The sequence below is a fragment of the Xiphias gladius genome, chromosome 18, assembly GCF_016859285.1.
Source record: "Xiphias gladius isolate SHS-SW01 ecotype Sanya breed wild chromosome 18, ASM1685928v1, whole genome shotgun sequence".
Classification (NCBI taxonomy): Eukaryota; Metazoa; Chordata; class Actinopteri; order Istiophoriformes; family Xiphiidae; genus Xiphias; species Xiphias gladius.
The window spans coordinates 15,218,158-15,242,095 of NC_053417.1; the positions used below are offsets into that span (position 1 = coordinate 15,218,158).

The following is a 23,938-nucleotide window of genomic DNA, read 5'->3' on the forward strand; positions in this document are numbered from 1 at the left end:
TGGTTTCAGTGCGCATTAGTCTCTATGGAGCCCACATAATTGCTCCACTGCACATTCTGGGAATAACGTAGCAGGACCTGGCCAATGCTGCTGGACCGGCTGCCCGGTTTTTCATAGGTCTGTTTACACAGAGGATCATCAAACGTTTCACCCTCTGAGCACACGCCGCTAATTGGCTGCACCCTGGCGACCGGGGAGCAGTTGAAAACCTGGTCATTTCTTCGTTGACGGGCATAAACATGGCTATTTATTGAGAACTATACGAAAAGCCTCAAGGCAGAGCGCACCTGAGCGGCGGAGTCTACATTGTGCTGGGCCGAAAGTGCTCAGTTTCTACATTGGAGGGGGTTGCGCAAATATTGCGTTGGCGGCAACGGGCGCGTGTCTTGGTGGTGTAACGACCCACCCTGCCGTTTGGACCCTCTGTTGTAAAACGGAAACGCCGCCGTAACTGACATGTCACCCGATTCCAGCAGCAAACCGAGCGCGTACACCTTTCTGTCGCTGAACGTGTTCGGCGCTGTCATGCTCAGTGGTAGGAGCTGCTGCAGTGGACCCTAGCGCTTGCGCACGCAGGAGGATTTAATCTGTTTGTGATAGACGCCTTGTGCATTATTTCAGTATTTTGGGCGCAGTGGTCCCTTTAGTTTACATGGTGGTGATGATGATGTGACTGATGTTTAGTTAAGACGTGTCCTCTGGTGTCACACATTAAAATACAGAGTCGTTCACTTGGCACATTGGCTGCAATACGCTCCGCCCGAGTCAGTGCGTGACGCTACAAGTTAATTCTAGGGTTAAGGTTCCTACAGGGTCTCATCTCAAGCAGGGCCCGCCCTCACTGGTCTTGTTCTCGACTTGGCTTATTCTGTGAGAGAAGCTTTACATGCAAATGAAAGACGGAGTAGCCCATTTTAGTTCCCTGCGGAGCTGAGCGGGGGTGTGCAAGGAAGAGAAGCCGTGGTCATGATCTAACCGATCGAAATCAACAGTTTATCGGTGATTTCTCGATGTTTTCTCTAATAATTCGGTGGTAAGTCTTCGCTGGCGCTTGCCACTCTGTCACAGAAGCAGCGAAGCAGCAGGCCAGGTCGACCCGCTGAAGTCAGACGGAATCCTGCGATGCCAACCGCGGATGCAGAGCCGGGCATCATGAGCAGAGGCACGGCGGCTGCAGCCCCGGCCTTACCGAACCAGCCCCCCGGTGAACGCGCAGTCGGTGTGCTGTGGTCGTTTGTAAAATGCCTGGGTGCGCTTCTGCCGGTGTACCTGGCCGGATACTATGGCTGCAGCATCAGCCTTGTCGTGTTCGGTCTGATGATCTATATGGGATGGAAACACAGCCGACTGGAGAAAGTGAACAGGTTCAAGTCTGCCATGTACCTTATGGAGAACGAGAGGGAATTCACTACTGCAAAGGTTTTCAGAGCCACAAAGGATATGCCTCCCTGGGTAAGGACCTGTATTCACACTTTTAGTTTGCTCACCGCCCGCCAGGCTCATTTTCTGCAGTTTGTATCACCTGACACATCTGCCGCATCTGTCAAGTTGTACTTGAGCTCCATCTCAGCTACTCTGCGGTGATATCCTCTTAAATGCATATTGCTCAATAGTAGGCACTTATTAGGCTATTTGCTCAGACGCTCTCAAGTCAACACACACACATAAAAAGACAGGCAGACAATTGCTTGATTGCAACGCTCAAATGAATATGTGCATGAAGGTCCCTTTTCCTCACTGTATTTTCCTCCTGTCCCAGACCAGCCCCATATTTAGACATTTTTCTTGTGCAGTGCCTGGGGAATAGTCTGAGCTGCTGCCACACAGAGGAATGTGAATTAACTTGATTAACATACATAGCGGAAATGTGGGGGAAAATGACGCTGATGTTGAGGAGACTTTACCCTAAGTAGACGGCAAAAAGCACGTCTATAGGCTACCGAAATGATAATTTATCTAACAGTAGTAGAGATGATCTCTGTGTGTGTTTCCTCTTCCTATTTCACTACACTGCTTTGCCTGTATCCAAAAACCTGATGACTCATAAACATCCTTCAGAGAAGAGCAGAGGCATTGGCCGGGACCACCATATCTGGAATGAGAGAGAGTAAACTGTGTGTGTGTGTGTGTGTGTGTGTGTGTGTGTTAGGGCAGATAGGCATAATCTGAGATGTCAAGTCTCTGTGGTTTGGAGGAAAAGCTGATTTGCAGTCAGCCAGTTGGAAGCCTGGGGAAATTGTTTAATCAAGTAGGAGAATTACCTTGGAATTAAACAAATAATGCAAAACTAATAATATATGATCTGAAACAAAAGTAGAACTTTACTGAAGTATCTATTACTGTGTACTCCATGTGCCCAGAAAAACATTAGACCTACTAAAAGAATCATCTCAAGTATTTAAATACTCTTCTCATAGTTCAATGTGATTTTACACTACCCTGTCATATTTGAATTCGTGCCTGACCAATATGACTTTTCCACAGGTCAACTTTCCAGACGTGGAAAAAGTGGAGTGGGTCAATAAGGTATGTCTTTTCCTACATTTCCAGCTGTAAATTTTTACATTAACTTATCATTATCAAAAAAAAAAACCCCCCAAAAAAACAGTTTCAACATGCAGCACCTTCTACGATAAAGGACTGCTCTGCCTCATTTAGGTGAATTTTAGCAAAGCAAAGGAAACGACAAATGATTTCAAAATAAGGCGTTCACTTGAGTAACGCCAGCAGTAGCTTCAATGCCTCACATTTAATATTAAGAGAAAGAACACTTGCGTGGACTTTAAATGACCCGCCTCCTGTTGCAGCCTCTCCTTCAGAGCAAATAATCTACTGGTGTAATTAAGAGGCGGGGAGAGTGGCTCAGATCACATTGCAGTCTCTGTGTGTCTGTCAGTACAGTCCTCGCATCAGCACGGGGGAAGCTGTGGATGTGAATACTAATAATACAAAGCGCCCTTCTGCAGGGAAAAATGCAATGAACCAGCGACAGAAGCCCAGATTGTGGGATGGCAATTTGCTGGCCTCATCTTTCACCAGCCCATGTCTCTCCTCCAGGCTCCCTGACATGTGATCCAGCTGCTCACACTTAACCTTCTCACTTGTAGCCGAAGACAAACATACATCAGCCTCGAAAATGTTCTCACCGTGTATTATATTTGAAAACTTGAAGAAATTAGTACCTGCAGAGATAAAGAGCTGATAATGTCTGTGAGCAATGAATGCGAAAAAAGGCGGTGAGGAACTGCACTTTTATAGAATGCATCATTCCTAACTGCATGTCCATAACTGTGTCATAAATAATGTATAGGACAGTTACCTGCCTGTAGCTGCAACTTGTTAGCCCCACCAAGTCTCATGACTGGTGGAGGTGGAGGTCAGAGGATTGGTGAACAGTTGCGGACAGGACTTGATGCCTCACTCTTAAACCTCACACTGAAATGCTGAAGATAACACAAGTGTGAGGATGTGTGGAGTGATAACACTGACACACTGACAAACTTATCGCTCCAATGCTTTATTTTACAGATCCACAATTTCTGAATAATTTCTTTAAAAAAAATCATAGTTTCCTGGAAGGTGCTATGCAATGTGGTACTATGTGGAAAAATGTGAATTTTCTTGAAAAATTTTCCATTTAAACCGAAGTAATTATTATTAATGTATTATTAGAAACTTCATTCTCCAAGTATGTTGAATTATATTCTTTCTTTTAGACAAATTACATATGTTTGCATGTTCAGCTGACCTGCTGTGCACTGAAGGACTCTCTAGGTTTCAGAAGCAATTAATTGCAATTGATTAATTTGAAGTGTCTTTATTTTCCATATAATTAGTGCCAAGGGATATTGTTCTTTCTAGGACATTTCCCAGGCAATTATGGAGCCATGAATTAAAGCATTGCTGATCAATTTCTCTTATTAATTGTACTTCAGAATGATATTCCCCAAAATGATTATTAAATGCAAGGCGCATGATCAATTTATTAAATAACCATCCTTGCCGAATTATTGTTGGTTGAGCTATTTCAATTCACTTTCGATTCCATCCTTTGTCAGACAGGTTTCTGAAAAACCTTCTATGAACAGCCTTTCAACCACAAGGCAAACAGTCTGTGGTCATGGCTTTGTGAAGCATGAGCTTGTCTGTATGAGTTAAGGGTTTTTCGTTATTTGGTGTCATGTTCTGGTAAATATTTTTCTATTCACAGGAAACTCTTTGCTGTGACTAAGCTTTTGTACAAGTTATAATTCATTGTTACTCACAGAATTGTATTACTATGGATTAAAACATGATTTACATTTGATTACATTAACTATTTTATGACTATCCTATGTACCCTCTATGTAATCAACCACTGGGTTGTGGATTTACAGTTTCTGAAAACATTCAAGAAAAATAATGAATTGCCATATGGTCTGTCATATAGATCCTGCAGCAGGCTTGGCCCTTTTTAGGCCAGTATCTGGAGAAGTTGCTGGTGGAAACCATTGCTCCTGCAATCCGTGCCTCCTGCATTCACCTGCAGACGCTCAGCTTCACCAAGGTCAACTTAGGAGACAAGGTATCGGAATGGTCTGTCATAAAAGCAACAATTTATCCTGTAAATGTGCCATGACTAAGTCAATAAAGTGAAGCCCGGGGTATTGATGTGGGTAATATGTAAGTCTGGTAATGCAGGACTAGTCTCACCACCCTCTTCATTACAAGCGTAAAGATGATGATTTCATTACAGCGAATGATAATCTTCATGTGAATCTTTGCTAATGTGATTTCATAAAGTCTCAACCAGTCTCGTTTGACTTGTTTAATAGCAGCTGCTTTGTTCACAGGCTGTGAAGGTGGTTGGTGTAAAGGCTCACACAGAGCAAGACAAGAGACAAGTTATGTTGGATTTGTACCTGAGGTATAATGCATCACAACTATTATTTCTTCATTTGATAGTGTTGTTTGTGTATTATGAGTTATCGTCCTTCACTAGGGTTTGTACTGTCACAGCAGATCACTGTTACTTAGCACAAGAAAGAAAATAGCTTTATCCTAACTCATATCAACTGCTTCATCTGGTTGAACATGAACCTCTAGATGTGCCACTCCTCTTCTGTTGCAGCTATGCCGGTGATGTTGAAGTCAATGTTGAAATCAAAAAGTACTTCTGCAAAGCTGGAGTGAAAGGAATTCAGGTACAAGAATAATGATTAAGGCATTCCTACATTATTGTTTGTAGTTAAGTGGTTTGAAAACATATTCATGCAAAATTTTCTCTTTGTAGCTTCACGGGAAGCTGCGTGTGATCCTTGAGCCTTTGATTGGAGATGTGCCACTGGTTGGAGCCATCACAATGTTCTTCATCCGCAGGCCTGTGAGTGTTTTTCACTGCATTGTTATCTAAAGGCCTACACTTATTTATGTGCCATTACTTGCATCTGTATCATATGTTTCATATGTATAGAAACTGGACATCAACTGGACTGGGCTGACCAACTTGCTGGATATCCCCGGGCTGAAGTGAGTTGATGTGATAGAGCTCTGTGTAGATCTCTTAAAGGGTACAGCCGCAATAATCTGTTGTGTCTGTCTTAGGTTTGTTTTTTGTTTTTTTTTTAAATTGTTTTTTAATGAGGAGCACCCATTTCAGTTGTAGTGCTGTTTTGGCATGCAGAAAAGTTTGGTGGCTGCACTTTCTGGAACTGATGCAACTGATATTACAGAGAATTTATTATTTATTTAGCAACTAGAATCACAGGGGCTTTTCCTGGATTTAAAGTGAGTTGCAAGACAAACTATATTTGCTTATATGTCTGTCTTTTCAGTGACAGATCTGTGTGGTCACATCCTTAAAGGATATGGGTGGCAATATCCTTTATTTTTGTTCATGTCAACAAATCCCATGAAAAGCCAAAAACCAACAATGACTTGATCCTACTCATAAGTATTGCCTGTGGAGCCAAAGCCTGATATAGCTTTTTCCGATGTGCCATAGACCTTCATTGTTGTCCAGATGCTATAAAATAACTGACATGTTACTTCATTACCATGAACATGGACACTGTAGTTTATTTTAATTAATCCCCCATGGATAGGGCACAAAATATGTATTAGTCCACAATAGTCCCCAACGAATGCACTATTTTCTCTAATTAGTGTAACATTTACTAAACACCACATTTCCCAACTGGTTTAGAAAATAACTTGGTCTTTTAAAATTAAAGTATATATATTTTTGACATATTTTTTTACTTCTTTGGTAGGAACAAAGTTGCTTGGGGCTGAGTACCATACACAGGCTAGGGAGGTCAGAAAGTATTGAGCGAAAGGCTAGCACATTGTTGGTTTTGTTCTTTTCATTTGATTTTATTGACCATCAGAAAAATATTGAACAATGCCAAACTTATCCTTTAAGTTGTTATAACTTCATGCTTTGCTGGTGTTACTGTATTCAACAAGTAACACTATGACTCCATACATTTATATTCAGGTAGTTTTTAAGGCCCATTATATAAGATTAGAACGTGGCTAATGTAGAATCAGCTATGGTACAACTAAATAGAATATGAAAATAAACTAATGATCTGACAAATCTTTAACATTCATATTCAGGGTAGTTGTATGGTGGCTGATTTTACATTGTTTTCATTTTACATTGTATTTATATAATGTGCTTAAAGCACTGTCAGAGGTAGAAGTTTGTTGCTGACACATCAGTCCCCTCTGGCAATACTTGCAATGACAGTTTGTTATTATTTTTAATTGTATTTTTCCTTTAAATGACATTAGCCAACATGATTTCACAGAAAACTGTCCTGATCTTTAGCAGGTGGGTGCTTCCTGTTGGTTCTATTACTGTGAACCTGGATATCATGTTATTTATGCATGTTCACATGGTCAGCAGTAGTTTATAGCTTTTGTTCGTTTGTCTGTTTGTCCCTCCCCTGTGTGTCCCCAACATCATCCTTGCATTCATTTGCAGTGCCATATCGGACACTCTGATAATGGATGCAATAGCCTCCTACCTGGTTCTCCCCAATCGTCTCACTGTTCCCCTGGTGGCCAACCTGCAGGTTGCGCAGCTCCGCTCCCCCCTCCCAAGGGTAACTGTCTCAATAATGAATGGCCTGGAGAAACATGGACCCACACAATCTGAAGCAGTTCTGTCTGAGCATATTAGCTGCAAGCAAGCACGTAGCCTGAAAGTCATACAGCAAATTCACATTTGAACGAAAAACCATGTTTTGTGAAGATACTAGTCGACTAACATTTGGATTTTCTCTGTGCATGCATGTGTTTTCCTGCATGGGTATGCACATGCTAGGGAGTTGTACGTATCCATCTGCTGGAGGCTGAGGAACTGACTTCTAAGGATACTGTCATCAAAGGCTTAATTGATGGGAAATCGGACCCATATGCTGTTCTGCGTGTAGGAACCCAGGTCTTTTCCTCTCATCACGTAGACAGCAACCTGAACCCACAGTGGAGGGAGATGTTTGAGGTGAGGGGGGCTGGGAGGGAAGAATAAATAGCCGAAACTGAAGAAAAAAGAAACAAGGTATATGGCTTTGCTGTGAGTGCTTTAGTGCTGTACTTCCCACCAGTTTGTGTGCTAAAAGTTATAGCTTGGTGTTGGTGTCCTTGGATTGGACTAAGTCTTTGGTAGTAAATAAATCACTGGCACGTCAATAATAAACAGTTTTGTAGAGATCTGATCTACTTCTCTGGAAACAGGAAGCTTCTGTTTCTGAGATAAGCAGGTCTTGCAAAAACTGCTCTCTCAGCGACACATTTGTCTTCTCTTATGGTTTCTGAAATTTGAGCCAAAGACTTAATAGATATAAAATTATTAGATAAACTGAGCAAAAAAGTAAAAAGTTTTTGCCTAAGTGATTCTGTTTGCATGCATTGTGTTGTATGTGGCTGTATCTATATTTGTATATTTTTGTTTTGTGTATTACGTATTTGTCCATTTATGTGTGTGTGTTTGTGTGTATGTGTGTCAGGTGATTGTCCATGAAGTACCTGGTCAGGAGTTGGAAGTGGAAATATTTGACAAAGACCCAGACCAGGATGACTTCCTGGGGAGGTAGCTTATTCATTCTCACTCATTTAGTCTGTCTCTATGTGCTTTTCATGCCATTTCCATCTCTGCTCTTGATACATTGGGACAGTATTCTGTTCAAATTTGAACACCATGATCCCTTTGATTCTTGCCTTCATTGATTGTCTCCCTACCTCTCTCTATCTCTCTCTCTTTCAGGGTCAAGCTGGATCTTGATATTGTAAAGAAGGCCAGAGTTGTGGATGATGTAAGTCGTAATGCTTATGTTTAACCAAAATCCAGTATTTGACCATTAAATTTGGTTTTTCTCTCTCAGATCAAATAATAAACAGCAAAAATGAGAACACAGTTATTATATTGTTTAGCCAAGGAAAATATCTGAGTAAGACTGCAGTAATCCTGTTAGCATGTGACACTACAGATCGCATGTGCCTCCTCGTGATCTGCTCTGATCTCTGATTCCACTGTCAATACTGGCATCCAGACTAGGCTCAAGGAAATCAGACAGATGAGAAAAATATGTGTTTTAATGAGCCGCCTGTTCTCGTAAACAGTGGTTCAATCTGAGAGATGTCCCGTCTGGCAGTGTTCACCTCCGGCTGGAGTGGCTCTCTCTACTGTCCTCTGGTGACAGACTGAGTGAGGTGAGTCTACAGCTAACTAACCTAAGGGTTCTGAATAGATCTTCTTTGGGTAGTGGTTTGGACAAATTAATGCACTGAATTATCAGAGCATTATTTTTTTAACATTGTAATTCCCATGCTACTTATTTATTTATTGATGGAATTTTTGCCTTTATTTGACAGTATGATAGTATAGAGAGACAGGAAATACAGGAAAAGAGGGTGATAACAAGCAACCAAGGTTCTTGGCTGGAATGAAAGCAGAAAAATTTTGGTTACATGATACATTTCTTAAACCACTGTGCCCTGATTTACAAAATCACAAAAATAAAAAGTTTAATTCATATTTTTCCCATATATTGAGGTTGCTTATTTAACCTTTATTTAACCAGAAAAGCCTAATTAAGATTAAAAATCACTTTTTCATGAGTGTCCTAACCAAGATATACAGCAATAAAAATGAGGACCAGACTTAAAACATAAAACGCATAACAAAATCTGTCACAAAGTCAGAATAAAACATATATAATAATAATCTATAATCATAAATAAAATTGCCATTAAGAATCATATGAAAGATTACTTGCCAAAAACAATCTAAAGTGACCACTTCGGGTCTGTGTGTAAGGTATTAGCAATTATATGCATGTACTGTTTGATGTATTGCTTTATGTTTAAGATATAGTATGTGTAAGCCTGTGTATTCTATGTTTCACCTGACTGCAAGACAAAGTTCATCTTGGGAACAAAGTTAAATTGAAGTTAAAGACAACCTCAGAGCAATCTAAAAGAAAATCATATCAATTAATCAAACACTCAATCAAGTAAATGACACCAATGTAAAAGTGTAAAACAATAAATCATTAACACAATGTTAAGCTACTTGTAATCAAAATAGTAAAATTGTTAGTGGCTACTGTTTGGGCTCTGGGCTTTTTCATTCTCCACATGTTCTTTACCTCCATCTGTTGTTCTTCTACCAGGTGATCCAGAAGAACCAGAACCTGACCAGTAAGACATCTGATCCTCCATCTGCCGCCATCTTAGCCTTCTATCTTGACCAAGCATACGAACTGCCTGTAAGATTATAACTATTTAAGATGCTGTCATGTGGTGTGCCTTAAATTTTCATTTGTTACCCACATGATGTATTGAATTTGCTGCAGATGAGAAAAGGCAATAAGGACCCAAGCCCAATGGTGCAGATTTCCATTCAGGATACAACTAAAGAGAGCAAGGTAATAATAAATCTTTGTTTGTTAGTAACTTAAACCAAACTGAACATAATGAATGTTTTTCCCTTTCTTCTGCAGACTTGTTACGGGACCAACAGCCCTGTGTGGGAGGATGCTTTTACCTTCTTCATTCAGGATCCTCACAAACAAGACATTGACATTCAAGTAATTAGTCATTAGATGAGTCATGATTAAATGCACCAATTAAGGTTGGTGTAAATATTTTACATACATTTGCGTCCATGATGTCAGGGTGATTAGTATAGTAAATACCCTATGGATTTTACCTATGGTTGTAATCAATTTTTCCTCTTATTCTCTGTTTATTTCTCATCAAATTACACTCTCCTCTTTTTACCCTATTTATGGCTCTTTTGCCTTCATGATTTTTGCCTTTCCTGCTGGTTTTTGTTTCACATCCATGTCTTCTGTTCCTGTTTTTTTCAATCAGGTCAAAGATGATGACCGTGCTCTGTCCTTGGGCAGTTTGACCATTCCTCTGACTCGTATTCTAGCGACCCCTGAACTCACAATGGACCAATGGTTCCAGCTGGAGAAGTCTGGTTCAGCCAGCCGCATCTATCTCAAAATTGTGCTTCGGGTTGGTATTTCACAGAACGACTTAGACATATGTGTTGGGCAGTTTAGTAAATGAGTAAGATGTGGATTCTAGCCCCGTATTTAGAAATAACCCAGCCGAAGTGTCTGTGTGGAGGACTTTGAAATCCTACCAGCACCCGAAGGGCTGCTCGACCTTGGGACACTATGTTAGCCCATGCTTAAGTGTCACACTGACGACAACCCCATTAAAGCAGAGATATCTGATTTTAAAATGACCTTTCGTGTGTCTGTCATCCACGGGCATCAAATCCTTGCAAACATAACGCAAAGAGATGACAGAATATATGGTTGTAGTTTAGCACATGTACACACGAATGTGTATCACTACACTTAAGATAATAATCTTCACTACATGTATTTCTAACCCTTAAATACTCCCATTTACATGCTGGAGCGTAACCCTAACACTAAAATTGAATCTTAAAGTTGACCATCCACATGTCTTCTTTCTGCCTCGTCTTTCTGTTCTTGTGAGACCATGTGGTCTTCGTAAGTAGGAAAAAGTACTCACGCACAAACCTTTATTTTCTCTTCTCTGTTTCTCTTCTCTGTTAAGCGAAGAAGGTTATTCTTAGAACCAGAAATGAAAGTGTTAATTTCCAATTTCCTGCTCAATATCTAACATAACCTCTTATTTGCCTCCTACTAGGTTTTGTGGCTAAGTGATTATGCCACTCCTCAAACTCCATCTCCTCGGCCTTCATCGTTTGGATCGGGGATGGGTCAGGGGGGAATCACATCAGATCTGAGCCCTATGGGGCCCGACGGGTTAGCTAAGCTTCAACCAGCACGACCACAACAAACCACACCCGACCCAGAGTTTGCAACTGAGGTAAAAAATAGTTGCCTAGAGTCAAACAGTGGCAGAGACCACTCATTCTCTCAAACCTGGACTATTATAACATTCCACATCCTTGTTCTGCCCACAGGGAGTGCTGCGTATTCACCTGGTAGAAGCCCAAAACCTGATAGCCAAGGACAACTTCATGGGGGGCATGGTAAAGGGGAAGAGTGACCCCTACGTCAAGATCCGTGTGGCTGGTATGACCTTTCGCAGCCACACCATCAAAGAGAACCTCAATCCCATCTGGAATGAGCTCTATGAGGTATTACCTTTAATGTTCAAGTAGTTTTCTCTTGTACTCATCTGATGAAATTATTAGGTCTTACATTACATTTAATATATTTTTCTGCGATTTAGGTGATCTTGACCCAGCTTCCTGGTCAGGAGATCCAGTTTGAGTTGTTTGACAAGGACATCGATCAAGATGACTTCCTGGGAAGGTGCGTCGTGGCATTACAAATAAAACTTTCACAGCTGTGGGCTACAGATCATATGTAACTAAAGGAAAATGTGTCAATGAAAAGGAGGAAAGTATTTATTTAGTCCTGTCTTTACAGGTTCAAGCTTAACCTACGAGATATCATCAGCTCACAACTCATCGATACGGTGTGTGACACCTAGTTGAAATGATTTCAGCATATAATTTTACAAATAATATTTAAATTTATAATTTCCGTGCCAATCTTGTTACAGTGGTACACTCTAAATGATGTGAAGTCAGGCCGAGTTCACCTGGTGCTGGAGTGGCTGCCCAGAGTCTCTGACCTACCCAGACTGGAGCAGGTCAGATATTTTGTTGTTTATTCTCTTTTTATTTACGTATACCAAGGCGATAGGAAAATGATGTAGCAATTGTAATAAAACTTAGAAGCCTTGGCTGTCCATATCTTTTTTAAAACAGTCATAATATCATAAATTATGTTAAATCTAGTTTAAGTCGCTTTCTTGTAATGGCCTTTCTATCTGCAGCGCTTAACATTCCAAAATAATATGGAAGCCCATATTAAAAAATGAAGAGAAGTTAGTCATGATTTAAAAAAAAAAATCATGGTAAATCAAAATTACGAGATAAAAAGTTGATTTATATCTCATAATTTTCATTTTGTAAATTGACATAAATCAAAATTTTGAGTTTTTATTGTGTGTGTGTATGTGTGTGTGTGTGTGTGTGTGTGTGTGTGTGTCTTTGTGTGTGTGTATAAGTCTTTGTGAACCTCCTACCTGAAAGCACTTTAAGATGGTAAAGACCAGAATATGAGCTAATGATTTGCTTCAGATGAGCCATGCAGTGCGGTTGGAGGATTTGGTGTAATGAGTCTTTTGAACAAGAACAATGAAGAACCTGCAGATCTCACTCACTATGAATGATTATAGTATTTTTTCAAGCCAAGTTAGTATGAGGCTTCAGCAGTCTGAGTTAAATCAAGTGAATGTCTTCCAAAGTTACAGTCTTTGTAGAATTAAATTTCCACTTAGTGTTTCCTTGGACTGTGGTTCTTTTCTGAGCAGCAGTGGAAGGATACTTTCCTATGTAGGTTTATTTGTGGCTGGGACAATGGTAATAAGATACCCATGTGATTGTCTATCGTCATGTTACCTTCAGCCGATCTTTAGAATGCATTTTTGCACAGAACGATTATTGTGGATTTTGCACTCCATCTTTTGAAGTAGAGTTGGGCTAGGAGGACTGCTTCATAGCGACAGGAGGAATGATAACAACAAGCTTGAAAATATCAAAACCTATCCTTTAAATGATGCCTCTTGGACTGTGAGAGCCCAGTACCCTTGTTTTCTTGCAGTGTTGTTTCGTTGCTATGACAGATAGAACAGTTTCTAATCAACAGGAAAGAACAACACTTTTGCAGCGATGATTTTGAGAGTGTTTCTTGCATATAAGCTGTATGGTTTTATCTTTGCAGATGCTTTGTGTAGATTAGTTTACTTATGTTAATATCTCTGTTGGTAGTGTTGCAAAAGAACTTTCACCACAACTTTCTTATTGCACCATGGGTCTTACTTAAACTGTCCCCCCCTTCTTTTTCTCTCTCTGTGTGGCATAATTTCCCGCTTCCTACAGATCCTGCAATACCAGTCCCAGCAGTCGTACCAGAACAAGGTTGTGCCATCAGCAACTGTGCTATTTGTGTATGTGGAGCGTGCCCACGGCCTGCCGGTGAGCTCATATCTATGAGTCCTTGGGGATCTATTTGTTGTTTATTATATTGTGTTTGTCCATGCTTCAAAGAGTGGATAAGTACAATAGTTCCTTTTAGTGGCACTGTACTGCAGCTGTGGTTTGCCAATACAGCACACTACATATAAAATGTTCATTTATATCATAAGTCACTGGTAGTGTAATGTTTGTTAGTTTTAGTAGATGCTGTTGATGACAATTTTTTCATTGGATTATTCTTTGTATGACGTTTCAGTTGAAGAAGAGTGGAAACGAGCCAAAAGCCTCGGCTGAGATTATCTTCAAAGGCGTTTCACACAAAACCAAGGTAGGAATATGACTTTCATAATGAGCTTGTGTATGCAAAAAAAAAAAACTGTTGTTTGACAAAAGTCATAATGTTGGTTCTTTCCCAAGATTTGTGAGCGCTCCACGTCTCCTCGATGGGATGAAGCCTTTCATTTTTTGGTTCGTGACCCCAGAGATGAAATACTCACAGTCAAGGTGAGAATCATTAATAGCATCTGTATTTCAGACTTGATAAAAATCTGAAGCATGTTTCTGTATCTACAGTATATGTGTGTACTTTCATCTGGCTCTCCCAAGGCTGGGGCCAGGCCCTCAGGTCCTTGACACTGAAACATGTTTTTGTATCTGTTGTGTATGTGTGTTTTCATCTAGCTCTCCCACAGATGGGGCCAGGCCCTTGGGTCTTTGACACTTCCTCTAAGGGAGGTGCTGTCTGAGCCGGGCTTGGTGCTTGACGGCTGGCTTAGTCTGGATGGAGCTCTGCCAGAGAGCCAGATCCTACTGAGGGCCACACTGAAGGTACTGACAATTTGCTGCTTATTTTCTCTAAGCTGCAGTACGTGTGCATCTGAGTAATGTCCTGATTGTAATTAATTCCGTACTGTATCACTTGTGTTTTTTTAGCTGAAAGGTATTTCCATGTATAGAAGCAATATTGCAATGGACTGAATACTCTACTTTACAGCGTACTGTAATATAATCTACTCTTGGTCCGACATTAGATATGCAGTACTTCATACAGAATATTATATGGAAGACTGAAATCTAACAAATATCCCGCACAATGTCAACACTCTCATGTCAGTAAATACGAAGTCAGTATCTGACATTGGATTTCCATTTGAAAAGCTCAGAGGGAAAGCTGCTTCATTTTTCACAACTAAGGTCTTGCACCACCGAAAGTTTAAAGAATTTACACATTATATACACTCATTTGGCAGTTTTATAAGGTACACCTAGCTAAAACTAATGCTGTCTTATACAGCAGTCCTGAAATAAATCCTTCCTTCGTGTAATATGGTTCAGTTTGTTGAAACTGTTTTAGAGAGGTGTTGATTCAATTTTATGGTCAGTTTGGAGGCTGCAGTTTGTTCTGCTGATGGACTGTATTTTGCATTATAAGTGTTTCTATTATTTTGACCACCCCATTTATATCAATGAAAGTTGGCTAAATAACAAATAACACCCCTCTGTATAGCCTAATATAATACAGTACAACAGCACCATAAACTACATCCCCCAAAATGATCATGAAGTTGAATCAACACCTCTCTCAAATAATTTTAATAAAAACTGAGCATTATATCCTTCACAAAGGGAGGATTTATTGCACAACTGTTGTACTACACTGCATGAGTTTTAAATAGGGGTACCTAATAAACTGTGTAGAGTGAAGAGTTACATCATTATGCAAATACAATTGCATATTTGGCAATGACTTCCATATCTTACAGATCTTGGACACTCAGCTGGCGTTGTGTCGTAGGGCTCCAGGGGGTGCAGGTAATGATGCCAGTCCAGATGAAGTCATCCCCAGATGGGTTCCATCCCATCTAGACATCAGACACAGAAGTGGATTCTCCATGTGAGTCACACATACTAGCATCAATGCCCCATTGTGTAGTCACTGCCTCTACTGTAAAGAGAGTTGTAATCAGGCTTTCCTTTGTAGGCTGTTTTTCTAGTATGTTTCCTTCTGTAAAAACACCAATTTTCAACGCTTCTTCTTGGTTTGTGTTGTTTTGCTTATGTATAAAAAGATATCATCAAAATTATGATCACATTGTCTCCACTGTGTCTGTAGAGCCAGTGATAATGCAAACACATCAGGCCAGGTGAAGCTTACCCTGGGCTACTCCATAGAGGAGAGCAGACTTTTTATCACCATTCACTCCTGCAGGTCTCTACATTACATGCATTACCTTTATCATGGCATTTTTGACCCAGAGCAGCCAGTACCATCATTTGTTGTGAATATGATTACTATGTGCCCACAGAGCCCTGGCAGCCTGCTCCAAAGATGGTGCAGACCCTTATGTGTCCTTCATCCTGCTGCCTGACAAGAAGGCTACAACCAAGAGGAGAACTGCCACCAAGAAGAGAGACCTCAACCCAGAATTCAACGAAAGGTGAGACAAACAAATAAGACACTCATGATCATGAAAAAAGTGATGAGGGGATGTTAACTGACATCTCCCACTTTTCTCCCCCTTTCTATAGGTTTGACTTTGATTTCTCTCTCGAGGAGGCCATGCAGAGAAGACTAGACCTCTCTGTGAAGAACAGTGTCTCCTTCATGAGCAGAGAGAGGGAGCTTATCGGCAAGGTATATATCATCTGTTGCATCTGAAATGCAGTTAGTAATTGCGCAGGCTCACATAAATTTCTTGGTGTTGATGTAGCTCCTATCACAAAACTTCAGAAATACAGAAATGTGATACATCATCTTTTTTGTTTCCTTGTTGCTCCCAGTTGCAGTTGGACCTGGACCAAATAGACCTTAAGACTGGTGTCACACAATGGTAATCATTTAAACAGCTACTGAACAATATTGTGTAATAATAGATTGGTATCAACAAATTTATGTGCAAATATTATTTTATAATATAATATTTAAACAACTAATTGTATCAATTCCGTTTTTCTAGGTACGATTTGGTAGCAGAGACCAACTAGAAGAATCTATGCTTGACCTTCGGTACTATATAACAATAAGTGTTGCTTCTGTGATCTGTGATTTGTGTGCTATTCAGCTTAAATTAATATTTCCACCATCACTGAGGAAAAAAATTATGACATATATGCTTCACAGTCCACCAGTATCTATAACACTTTACATGTATCTTACCATCCATAAAGTGTTAACTGTGCTAAATCCACAGTCTCAGATAGATTCTTCAGTAGAATATTTTGGCTGAATAGATATTTGATAAAAAGGCAACTATGTTGCACGACCTATCAGGTTTATATATGCTTAAAAGCACGTACAAGTCCTCTTTGACATTTATTTACAAAAGGGCTTATGCTGTGGTTAATATCCTAAGGTATGACAGTGTTCTATGGATTTACAGGATTCTACACAACTGAAAGTGATTCTTTTAAATTTTATTTTTTACAATCGCCATACAACTCCCGAGATTACTTTGTTTAAATATGTTTATATTATTGCCTTAAGTATCACAAAACTGTGCACAGTTTGTCGGTGTTCATGAATTATGTTCCAAATGAAGTTTTATATGTTTTAACCAGAGCTTTCTGAAAGTTACTTTTATAAATCAAAGTATTACAAAACCTAGACCCTCACATTACCACTGAAAACAGAGGTATGATACTGTAATAGAGTCTAAATCACTGTGCTTTTATGAAGAGAAAACTTTGTAGATACTGAAAACACATCGCTGGTGTTCTTACACCCAAATGCTTCTTTGTGTTTGTATGTGTTTGTAGCGCTAAATGCAATAGGCTGATGCAATTGGCCATGTTTACATTTTATTTTTTGAGCTAAACAGTTTTGAGAAGCAAGAAAATATTGTTCGGCATTAGTGAGACAGCTTCCATGTACCACAACTGTCACCTCACCGCGGAGGTTTGGACACAGATTTGTGGTAACGGAAAAAAAAAATTGTGTTTAAGTGTCAGAACTGAAGAGGAAAACTGCTATGCTTTGACATAATTTGAGCATATCTTCATGTAGCTGCTGAAGTTCTTAATTAAAGTTTGCACTCTTACGAATCAAACCAGTTTTGTGGCTTCATTTTTGTGTAAAAGTGACTTATTTTTTATTTTATACTATTCAAATAAATTCTAAAACACTTCACTTATGGGGTGTTTTGGTGAAATGTCATAGTCACATCCTGCCACCAGGTCGCGATAAAGTGCTGACAAACCCTCCCTCTTTCCGTCCAGCTGTATGTGGGCTCGATGCCTACAGATGTGAGGGGGCGGGGGATGCGAAGACTAAGCGACCGACAGGTGTCTGAGCCAATAGGGTTGCCGCCTCCCCCGGCTAGGGGCGGGGCCAGAGAAGAAAACCTGCCCTCTGAGTGGAGGCGACAGCAAAGAGCCTAATCAGGATCACACAACAATAATGAATGGAAACGCGTCGTAGCCAAGAAAGTTGAGCAGCAACTAAAAGTAACTGTTGTTCGGCGGTAGAAAACGTATCTGTCGCAGGAGGGGAAACCTGTCGTAAGTAATGGATTGGCCAGGCCAATTAGAAACCCCCTTCTGGAAGAGAAAACAGCTGTACTTTTATTGTTTTTGAAAATAAGTTTGAGGGGAAACTGCAGTGGACTACACTGTAAACCTAAACTCGCGAATACGTGTAAATGGCATTTTGTGACAGTGATACGAGCCTACTGCACTGTCAGCTTTTCATCTCGGTGCGGAGAAGCGGATTATTTGGATTCACCCGTTAATGAAATTGTTGGAATACTTTGGAGATTTTTTTTTTTAATTTTTCGTTTCAAACTTGGATTATTATTATCCCCGACAGAAGCGGAGGGATTGCGAGGTTTTGGGGTTGACAAGGGGGAAACAGGACTGCTGCTGGAAAATGGGAAATATAGAGAGCGTGGATGGACAGTCGGAGATGAAGCATCACATCATGCCTCTGAAGGTGCCCATGCCCGACCCCACCGAGCTGGAGGAGAAATTTGCCATTGTTTTGGTAAGTTGTAATAGTCTCGGTTTGTCATGGCGTGGCCAGCAACTTTACAACATCTTGAATTGTTTCACATTCGTCTGGTGATAGGTTTTGTTTGTTTGTTTGTTTATTTGTTTGTTGTTGTTTTACGTTCACTGTTGTTTTGACTCCATCTGTTAAACTGCCTCATAAACGGATACACCCCATTCAAATTCAAAATAGTGCTTACATAAACATTCCTGATAGTAGTTGTTTCTGTAATTTTAGAAAAGTAGATTTTTGCTTTTGTGTTTTTAGACGAAGGTGGATGTGTATTTTCACTTCCCCGTCTTTATCGTCCATTATGAGCTGCTGATATTTTAAATGAACCGACCTGTGCTGTCCCGCCCCTCATTCTTTGCCTGCCCCCCCCCCTCCTGCGGTTCTTTTGTCTCCTCTAAAGTCAGACAACTCAGCGTTTGGCTGAAGTGGCAAACACTGAGCACAGCATGGTGAGAGAAAGAGAGGGAGTGTGTGTGTGTGTGTGTGTGTGTGTGTGTGTGTGTGTGTGTGTGTGTGTGCTGGGGGGTGTTCTACAGAGAGAAAGGACGTTAAAATGTTCATCCTTGACATAGCGCATCGCAGAATTCTCCGTCTGGGTTTATTTAAAAAATTCTCGCTGCGGGCAAACCATCTGAAAACAACATTTTCTGAATTCCCCCAAAACTCCCACACCCGAAGAGTCCCCCTCGCTCCCTCCCTCCCTCGCTCCACATCAGGCAGTCTAAGCGATTTGTAATGATGAGCACACAGTCAACACCCACTTTTACCGTCTATCAACACAGTCAAGTGACTGTCCTCCCACGTCAAGCGGACATTTATTGGCGCATCACAAGAGGGGGGGACTTTACTAATTTCCTCTTTTTTAGGAACAACCATGTGGAGTTCCACTTACAATAACTTATGTGTAAGGCTGTTATTAATCAACCTAAAGGAGTGGCTGCTGCAGTCAGTCATCTCCAGGGGTGGCAAACAACTTATCTGTAACTTTACTGGAGCAAAAATGATTAGTTAATTAACTGATCAACCGATAATTAATTGGCAACTATTTTGATAAGCGATTCATCTTTTAAGTCATAACTTAAGCAAAAATACTAAAAATTTTCTGGTTCCAGACCCTCCAATATTAGGATGTGCTGCTTTTCCTTGTCTTATGTGATAGTAAATCGAATATTTTTAGGTTTTGGACTGTTGGTCAGACCAGAAATAAACCATTAAAGACATCACCTCGGGGTTTGGAAACTTATGGACATTTTACACTATTTTCTGACCAAACAATTTATCAATTAATCAAGAAAATAATTGTCAGATTAATGGATAATGAAAATAAGTTTTAATTGCAGCTTTTTCACCTAAATATATTTTTGATCGAGTATTGTATTCAGCTACATTTGTTTAGGTGCGAATTAAAGAGTAGCCCATATCAGTTGTGGAAAACCTGCAGGGTCAAGGGTCCCCCCAAGGGGTCCCAAAATAAATCTGAGGGTCACCAGATGATTAAAGGGGAAAAGAAAAAAATCAGTCAAAGAAATTTTTTTAATTTTTCTTACTTTTCTCAAAATGTAGCTTTTTTTTCCTTACAGCTAACGGTTACAATAAAGTTCTTGTACACCAGTAGCCAAATGGGACAGATGTGCCGGATCACAAACCCTTGCGGTGAAGAACCCCGATAATCCTGCACATTGTCCGTCCCTTTTCACTTTACTCACAATGCTTTGGTCCTCAGACCTTCATCAGGTATAATTAATATGAAATAATATGAATTTTACCTGATAAAGGTCTGAGAAATAATGTGGGTTAATACAAGAGATCAACAGTGTGCTTTATTTCTTGTGAAAAATTGTTACCTCTTCGGGGACTAAATCTTTGAAGGAGTAGCTCAACATTTTGAGGAATGCAAATTAGCTTTCTCGCTGATGAAAGGATCAATATCACTCTCCTGTCTGTAGATTAAACATAATCCTACAACCAAGCAGCCAGTTAGCTTAGCACAAAGACTGGAAACAGGGGGGAACAGCTAGCCTGGCTTTTGTCCAAAGGTAACAGACTCTGCCTACCAGCCCATCAGGTTGCGGTTTTACAGGGCCACTGTGTCAATGTCACCAACTGTTGCTCTTACACTTTATTAATGGACAGATATGATAGTGGTATTGATCTTCTCATCTAACCCCTGGCAAGAAATCTAAAGGGTGTATTTCCCATGTTACATATAGTTGACCTATTCCTTTAAATGAGAGAAATTAGAAAAACACTTTTTGGTTAAACCTCCCATGCCCAAACTGGGACCATAGCCTGTGGTAAGAATTCACAAGTGCCTCAAAGGGGCACACAAGCCACAGGAATCCACTGGCCTATAGTAAAGCAATAATATCAATAAGATGTGTTTTTTATTGCAATGGTTACATCAGGATGCCACAGTGGCCCCCGCACAGTGACTGTATATAACTGGTCGAATATCATTCGTGTAAAATTATTCACAAGACTTTTGTTTGAGTTTTGTTTGAGTTGTGTATCTGAAGAGTCTTTCCACCCCTGTCATGTTCCACGCACATGCAAACAGAAAAGAGAAAGCTCAGTAACATCACTCCAACTTGTTGCTCTTATACACTGTGAGTAATCCACGCTCTGACACCATGGAGTCGGAGAAACATGAAATACATAAAGACAAAGATTTCCATGTAGAGAATAGATTATCTGTCTGTTTATTTATTTTATTTTTTTCCTAAAGCAGTAGCATGAGGGTTTCTCACAGGTGCTTATTTTGTGCTCCTCTCTCCACGTTTCAACATAACCACACCCGACCTTGCTGTTCAGCTGTTTAAGACCTTAAGTACAGTATTGAGCAGTAAAGAGCTGAGATCCTCACAGCGGTACTCAGATAGTCTCATTTTTGAATACTTTGTGGGCTCTCCATGTTTCTGGAATAAAGCCAATATTTGCTCGCCAGAGCTATCAGCAGCTACAGAGTAAAGCGCTTATATGAAGAAACTAGCACAGCAAGAAGCCATTCAAGGGCTGCTGGTTGACCACTATGCTAAGTCTCAACCATTATGGCAATCATACACTGCACACTGTACAGTAAAAGCAAAAAGATTTGTAGCTGTCACATTTCCCCTAAAGAAAGGCTGGAAGTCATTTTATATCAACATTCACCCTGCCTAGAGACTGGAACAGTTTGCAGTTGTTTGCCCTTCAACACAACGTCGATCCCTGTTATTATGTTCAGCCGTGCAGAGCAGATGATTTCTATGCAAGAGGCAGTAGACTCAACATTTCAGTTGTGTTTCTGACTGGGACACATTTTCAGGCTCTCTAACCCCACCCCTTCCTATCCCACAGTAGCTTCAGATTACTTTCAGATCCTTTACTTTGTGGGAAAGGACAACATGCTTGTATATTTTAGTGTTCTTATCAGACAATGGTCTTCTCTCTGCCCTGCTTGCCCCTTGTTGTGAGATAAAGGTATATCAAACGCTTCTGTCTTTCTGGTTGGTGCTCTCCAGGAAGACAAGGCCACAGCTTGGCATCTGGCAGTGGCTATACCCCTGGGTGCTCCTTCCAAACGATCATATATGCCAAAAATATTCTGAGAGAGTTCACATTGCTTTCTCTCTGCTAAACTGAGTAGAGTTTTGTTTCAGTATTTGTAAGCAGAGACATAACTGGCTTTGTCACAGATTCAACAAATAAAACACTCTCCATAAATGGATATTTTGAAATGGGTAATTTCCCCTCCTCTGGACCACTGCTTCATGATGGCATGCTGGTGTAAATGGATGTGTCTGCATCTGTGTGGCGGGACTGCCCCCGCTCTCTTTCTCTCTCTCTCAGACACAACAGCTCACAGTCGTCCCACTGGAATGACAGCAGCCCATAATGATGTCATGGGTGCAGCAGCCTTCGCCAGTGTAGTGATATCCCTGGGCTGATGACTTTAACAGGACCGCTCTACGGTAGATGGTTGAAGGCAGTGGAAGAGGGGCGAGACCCCTGGGTTCGCTTCGACTATTTCATGCGGTCTGCTAATAAAATGCCTGGGTCAGGTTTAACCGGCAGCATGTGCTATATCACTTCTTCTCGTCTGTTTCATCCAGCATTGTCAGAAACAGCCCCAGCTCTGTCTTTTGTGGCTGGAAACAGCTGCCTGGCACTTTCCTTTCTTCATTTTACAGAGGAAATTGCATTGTAGCCAATGGTCGTTGCGGTTGGTTCGCTTTACAATAAGAACTGTGTTCCTGCAGGCTGCTACTGGTGCATAACATGCAGTTAGTTCAGCTAGAGATATAGATTTACCTAGACCTCACAGGTAGACAAATGTAGATGCCCAACATAGAAGCAATATCTATAAAATTATATCATGGTCATTGGTTGCATTCTCTCGATAGCTGTGGCTCTTTTCCCCTCTCTTTGTCCTTTGTAACTTTTACTTATTCCTGGCTTTGTGTGATTCCAAATGGAAGTGGAACCTCTCATTCAGTCACCTAGTCAGTGTTTCTCCTACCTTACCATTTCCCGAATTCACTCTTGCTGTGGGTCTGGCCTATAGAATAACTTTCTCCATATGACTCTGAAAATGATGTGAGTGAGTGGCATTTTCAAAGGTGAACGTCTGGCCTGGGATCCTCTTTCAAAGTGCCCATGCACCAATCCACTGCTGGATTCCTGCGGTCTGGCCTAGGCCGAGGCCACAGGAGAACTAAGAGAGGGAAAATTCCCTTTCAACTGGCAGCCTGCCACTGTTCTTGGTTGTAATGACTTTACCAGCATTTTTAAACAGCGCACACATATTTAAGAGGTGTTACGGGAGCAGTATGGGATTATTTTCACCACTTGATTGCACTGGAAACCATCCTAACTGATTTGTCTGACTCTGCTCAACTCCCCACATCTTTCATACTCTGACATCGAGTTACATCATAGGTAGATGTGCCATCGCAACTTTTCTTTTGAGGTTTGATTGTACAAGAGGGAAGTCTCACCATTAAGTTGCAGCTAATGTTGGGAAAACTACAGATGGATAAATTAGGATTAAGTCTGTGTTAGTGAAATCAGACACGCTGACAATGTGACTCCAGTGCGCTGTCTGACATCACTGTTTCTTGATGGCTGAAGTCTAAAGAAAGCTGCCGTGTCTGATAGATGCCACTCAAATGGAACTAATGGAGTCAAGCTGTGCAATGTGTTTATTAGACATAAAACCTAAATCATTTTTATTTGTTTAATGGCGTTTTCAGTTTATTTATGTGCCTAATATGTCTACCACTGGCTTTCTCACACATCATCGTCGCCATTCCTCCTCTCTAAAAAGGGAAAATGTGCTTGTTACGTCACTTGGGTTGGAAGAGTCGTGTACATCTGGCTCAGCCACCCACCAATATGTCCCAGGAAGAGGGGGA

General features: G+C 40.6%; 2 protein-coding genes across 6 annotated transcripts in view; both read left to right on the plus strand.

Moving 5' to 3' along the window:
• The first annotated feature begins 469 nt into the window (after positions 1-469).
• Positions 470-17,575, plus strand: esyt1a (extended synaptotagmin-like protein 1a). The gene is made up of 31 exons (XM_040153483.1): positions 470-1,452; positions 2,485-2,526; positions 4,430-4,564; positions 4,833-4,906; positions 5,111-5,183; positions 5,273-5,362; positions 5,453-5,508; positions 6,971-7,091; positions 7,313-7,489; positions 7,995-8,077; positions 8,252-8,300; positions 8,608-8,697; positions 9,660-9,755; positions 9,843-9,914; positions 9,990-10,076; positions 10,363-10,512; positions 11,182-11,364; positions 11,462-11,638; positions 11,734-11,816; positions 11,934-11,982; positions 12,070-12,159; positions 13,454-13,549; positions 13,806-13,877; positions 13,967-14,053; positions 14,231-14,377; positions 15,313-15,443; positions 15,663-15,758; positions 15,856-15,987; positions 16,079-16,184; positions 16,331-16,380; positions 16,507-17,575. Exons 1-31 carry the CDS (start codon positions 1,123-1,125, stop codon positions 16,532-16,534), a joined length of 3,252 nt encoding a protein of 1,083 aa, XP_040009417.1. The 5' UTR covers positions 470-1,122; the 3' UTR covers positions 16,535-17,575.
• Positions 17,576-17,931: 356 nt separating this feature from the next.
• The window catches only part of fmnl3 (formin-like 3), a 33,785-nt gene continuing 27,778 nt past the window's right edge, over positions 17,932-23,938 (plus strand). For all 5 annotated transcript variants that reach the window (XM_040152063.1, XM_040152062.1, XM_040152066.1 and 2 more), the window contains exon 1: positions 17,932-18,527. In XM_040152063.1, coding sequence (XP_040007997.1) covers positions 18,414-18,527 — 114 coding nt within the window. In that variant the 5' untranslated portion in view covers positions 17,932-18,413. The remainder of the gene's footprint in view (positions 18,528-23,938) is intronic.

Excerpts from the sequence above, each read along its gene's own strand:
- esyt1a (XM_040153483.1), top strand. The coding sequence starts at position 1,123 with ATGCCAACCGCGGATGCAGAGCCGGGCATCATGAGCAGAGGCACGGCG. Across the intron at positions 2,527-4,429 it reads AAGTGGAGTGGGTCAATAAG|ATCCTGCAGCAGGCTTGGCC; the intron begins GTATGTCTTTTC and ends TCTGTCATATAG. Across the intron at positions 4,907-5,110 it reads ATGTTGGATTTGTACCTGAG|CTATGCCGGTGATGTTGAAG; the intron begins GTATAATGCATC and ends CTTCTGTTGCAG.